Source organism: Nannobrachium achirus (assembly GCF_963921795.1).
Source record: "Nannobrachium achirus genome assembly, chromosome: 1".
Lineage (NCBI taxonomy): Eukaryota > Metazoa > Chordata > Actinopteri > Myctophiformes > Myctophidae > Nannobrachium > Nannobrachium achirus.
The window spans coordinates 56,855,602-56,860,484 of record NC_137810.1 but is presented as its reverse complement, the minus strand read 5'-3'; the positions used below and the strand labels follow the sequence as shown (position 1 = coordinate 56,860,484).

Genomic DNA, 4,883 nt, shown 5'->3' with positions numbered 1-4,883 from the left:
CCTCAGAGCAACTAAAGGAAACCGTGAAGATGGTATCATTATTGTGGCATCCTTGTCTATACAAGCCTGGTACACGTAGTCACCTTATCAACTATCTACCAAATCAGTTCATTGAGTTGAACTACTACACAGCAAGTTCTTGATTGAGAAAGAAGATTGGAAAGTATCTGAAATACACTCCCCGTTTATAGCCCATTCCTTCTTCTCTCCGAATGCCAGCACGGGCCTATGGTTGTGACATATTGAGTGAGACACACAAGCTCACACATACACAAACACTCATGCATGCACAGGCACAAGTCGTACAGCCATAAACTCATAAACATACAGTGAGAAATGTCATCCATCTGGATCTCATTTGCATTATTTCGAAGACAATACGTACTAAATTGACCCATAATTATTATGACGCATGGACCATCTAGGACTATTACAGTTTGTTCCTATTTTGCAGTTAGTTAGTAGTACTTGCCTCACATAGGACACTATGGGCCAATTGGGTGACACTCAAATGTTGCAATTGAAAAGATCAAAAGAGATGTTGAGATCTCAGATTAAATGACTGACACAGCGTTTAGTGTCTCGTGTTCTACAGCCAGGGGCGTCACAAGGGGGGGGGGGGGGGGGGCCTTAATTATTTTATAATTTAGCTATTGAATAATAGCAGATATACAAGCGCTGTGAGATTGTAGATCTGCTATTTTTGAAAAGTCGTGAAAATGTGTGTAAATCTTTGAATATATGTATAAGCGAACATTTGTAACTCAAATCTTGCTTCTGGGGTCTCCCTGGAACTAAATATTTTGAAATGAGGGTTCGTGGCCAAATAGATATAATTTTGGGGGTCCTTCAAATGAAAAGGTTTGAGCACCACTGAGTCTGACCTAGAAACATACTGTAGGTTTTTCAAAAAACTTGAAATATACAAAGACTTACAAAAATGTTCAAGATCTTTCAAAAATAGCAGATCTACAAGCTCGCAGCACTGCACTCTGTGCCACGCTGTGAAGCACTGCACTCTGTGCCACGCTGTGAGCTTGTATATCTGCTATTTTTCAATAGTTAAAGCACAAAATATTGCGTAATAATGCGTTCCCAGTCTAAATGGGTTAAACCCCCTCATCCTATGAAGAACATTCATGGGGGGCCCGCTGTGAATCCTTGTACCCAGGGCCCACAATCTGGTGAGACACCCCTGCCTACATCCAAACTTCTAAAATGTTCTGTTCAGGTACCGCTCAGGGTAAAACATTATACAATATTTCTATTTAATGAGCTTGAAATGTGAACCCGGACATAAAGAGCCGACTTTGCATAATGGGTTGCTTCTTGAGAAAGGTATACAGCTGGGTTTGCTCTGGGAAAATACCTGCAATACAGTATGTTGAACATCCTCTCATCTCGACTCACGCCACAACAGGTTCTTCCAGTGTACAGACGTTTTAATTCAGTAGCAGACGATACAGCTTTGGGCTGAAAAATACCTGCTGAGACTCATCTATCTGCCCTGTCATAATTATCAATAATCCATCAGCCCTCTCACTACTGTTCCTCCGGCAGTGTCACAGATGAATGTCTATTTGCTCGCCTGCAGCTTAAACAGATGTCTCTAGACGTTTAGGTACAGTAGACGATATAGCTTTGGGGTGAAAAATACCTGCTGAGACTTCTGTCTGTCCTACAGCCTTCTCTCTATTGTTCCTCGGGCACTGTGACATACTGTATGCTCATGGGGCCTGTCATGTGAAAATACTATGCCTGTCGAAAGGGAAGTTTTCCAATAAAATTAGTCATTCTGCGTCAGATAATCCATATTATGTAACTAGAGTGTACAAAATGTAACCTTATGGATATTTTTGAATACATTTTGTACACGCTCAAAGTTGAATAAACACTGAGGATATTACTCAATTGATTCATTCTCAGTTAGGCCTACTGTACTCTACTGATGAGAGCAAACCATTTTGTCTGTGACAGAATTACAGTAAGTTATGGGGCAATGTGTGCTGTAGTAGGACATCCAGCACTGACCTGTATCTGAGTACATTTAAAAGTAATTAATTCAAGAAGGGGGCATACAGTAGGCAATTTTTTGGCCCTACACATGCAAGAGTCAGCCCAAGCCTTTGATAGCATGTCTCCCTCCAGAGGAGACTGATGGTAGTTTACTTAACTTCACATCACATCAGCATCAGTCAAGTAACATAGTTATGAAAAACAACATTTGTATATTGTTAAAGTAAAAATATCTTTATTTATATTTTCATACATTTCACAAAAAATAAAACTCTCCTGAAACAAACATATCTGTGATCATTCATATATAGTAGTATTTATATAAAACAACTCTGAATCTGTTTTGATATAGACCATTTATACAATATACAGCATTTTAAACATACAAGTATGACAACTTAGAAACAACAACTACGCAACATACTGGATGATGAAAATGTACAATCTAAAGACACCATGACCATTTCACTCATAACTTATCTCATAAATCTATATATTTTTTTCTTTTTCATATATATTTTTTAATCTACAACGCATGTTTCAAGTTCCTCTAAACACATCTGTACAGAGTGTGGGCCCGCTACACCAGCGTGCGTAATACTCAGTTATTGTCTCATGACAAAGACTCATTCAAATCAAAACTCAGAGAAAAAAAAAAACGTTAGACGTGTTAGCTTGGGTGGAGTCACGGTTGTGGTCTAACCACTCGAAACTGAAAGGCAGGTGGTGGTAGAGCTACGCCTGTGCTTCTTGCTGGGTTTGCGGGCCTTGGACGGCGTCGACGGTGGCGATGCCACGCTCAGGTTCCTGATCTTGTTAAAACTGTTCCTCAGGCTGTCCCTCCTGCTCTCCGACGTGCTGCTGGTGTCCTTGGACTGGAATGCGTCTGGGCGGCACAGGCCAGCCTTCAGGCAGCAGCAACACAGCAGCTCGGCGATGGCTCTCCTCAGCTCGCTGCTGCCCAGGGCGTATATGATGGGATTCAGGCCAGAGTTGAGCACCGCCAGGGATATGACCCAGTCTGCGCTGAACAGAGGGCCACACTGGCGGGAGACGCAGAAGAAGTCCACCAGCAGGAGCAGGAAGAGAGGTCCCCAGCAGAGTATGAAAACCCCCACGATGGAGAACACAGTTTTGAGGAGCGCCAGAGAGCGCTTGTTGCTGTTCTTGAGTCCCAGCTTTGTGCTCCGGTGCACGTGGCAGAAGATGGCACCGTAGAGCACCCCGATGGTCAGCAGGATGATGAGGAAGATGATGAGGGTGAAGAGGACGTAGCTTTTGGAGTACAGAGGGAGGAGGGTGGAGCATTCCTCCAGGCTGCACACGCAGTTCCAGCCTAACATGGGGAGAAAGCCCATGACCAGAGCCAGGAGCCAGCAGAGCAGCACCAAGAGATAGATCCGATACATCTTCCCGGCTGACTTCTGGTCCATCGGCTTCATCATGGTGGCGTAACGCTCCACAGCGATCAGCAGCAAACTGAATATGGACGCCGCCAGGGCCACGAACAGCAGTCCTTCCCTGAACAGCCAGAGAGTGGGGGTCAGGCGGAATGTCCGGTTGCCAGACAGGGAGATGTTGACCACATAGGCAGCACCAGCGAGGAGGTCACTGAGTGTGATGTTGGCGATGCAGACGTAGATCCAGCGCCGGCTGTGGCGGATGCGAGAGAGGACCGCCAAGAGAACCAGGAGGTTCTCCAGAACGATGAATACGCTGATGAACAGGGAGACTATCGTGGTGACACTGACGTGGTTCTTTTGCTGGCCTGAGGTGGCACGGTTCAGCAGACGACCAGTGTGGTTGTAGTGCTGCATGATCACATTGTTGAAGCCGTTGATGGAGTCATTGTTATCGCTGGACCAACGGTACAGGTGTGGACAGGAGGCGGAGGAACTGGGAGACGAGAGGGTATCCATGGTTGGCCAAGCCGGGTGTGGGAATACAGTGCTACACTGAACTGGGCAGACCTGAGCTCGGCTCAGTTGGACGGGGCAACGGTGGATGGTCTAGTGTGGGTCAAGCACGCAAGAGCTGGACTTCACTGGACAGAGGCTCAGCAGAACTAGTTGTGATGAAGTTGCAGTGGAATGAATGTGGAACTCCTGTTCTCAAACAGGCTATCACACTCCTACCACATAGAATTCACCCCTGAAAAGTACAAACATCAGAAAAATACCAATATGTTATGAATAAGAATACACAATGATAATGTCAATGATGATAACAACAAACAATAGCCCTGCTATTCATTATTTTCCAGATTAATAATTGCTTGCTGCCTGTTTCCTATGAGTATACTCAGTATAGTGTGCATCAGTCAGTTTAAAAGGCATCATTTAAACCTCTCCTGTGCCACTATACTCCCCCAAGCACCATGTGGTCTGTGGTTAGGATAGGAGAAGTAAACATCTGCAGCGCAGAGGGGATTTAAATCAGCATATGTGGAGGAAATAAATGTATCATTTCATAGCAAAAATTGCCATTCTAAATCAGAGTCAGCACTTGTGACTGAAATACTATAATCTGCTCTTGTGACAGAAATAATATAATGACAATTATATTTATATAGTAGTTTTCTGCGTTATTCCTCTTGAACCTGTACTTTATTTAAAACTCTTATTCAATTTAGATGCTGAAAGTTTTTTTTCCCCCTTTGGGAAATTTAAGATTGCTTTAACAGACCAATTAAGCAGAAGCAGACATGCAATTATAAACTAGTGATGAAACTTAAATATTGATGAAATGCTATTATAATTACTAACAGCTTAATATAAAATAGAATCCATTCTGTGACATCAAAACAGTGCAGAATAAAGTGACTACAATACTTACTTGCTGTTGTCTGCTAGAGGTGATGCTGAAGA

The 4,883-nt window shown here is 43.5% G+C and overlaps 1 protein-coding gene across 1 annotated transcript; it reads right to left on the bottom strand.

Annotated features, from left to right (window-relative positions):
* Positions 1–2,714: 2,714 nt before the first annotated feature.
* On the bottom strand, positions 2,715–4,080 carry s1pr4 (sphingosine-1-phosphate receptor 4; the record flags this gene model as incomplete). Its single annotated transcript, XM_080731804.1, has 1 exon — positions 2,715–4,080. The coding sequence occupies exon 1, from the start codon at positions 3,933–3,935 to the stop codon at positions 2,715–2,717; it is 1,221 nt and encodes a 406-aa protein (XP_080587930.1). The 5' UTR covers positions 3,936–4,080.
* Positions 4,081–4,883: the final 803 nt, after the last annotated feature.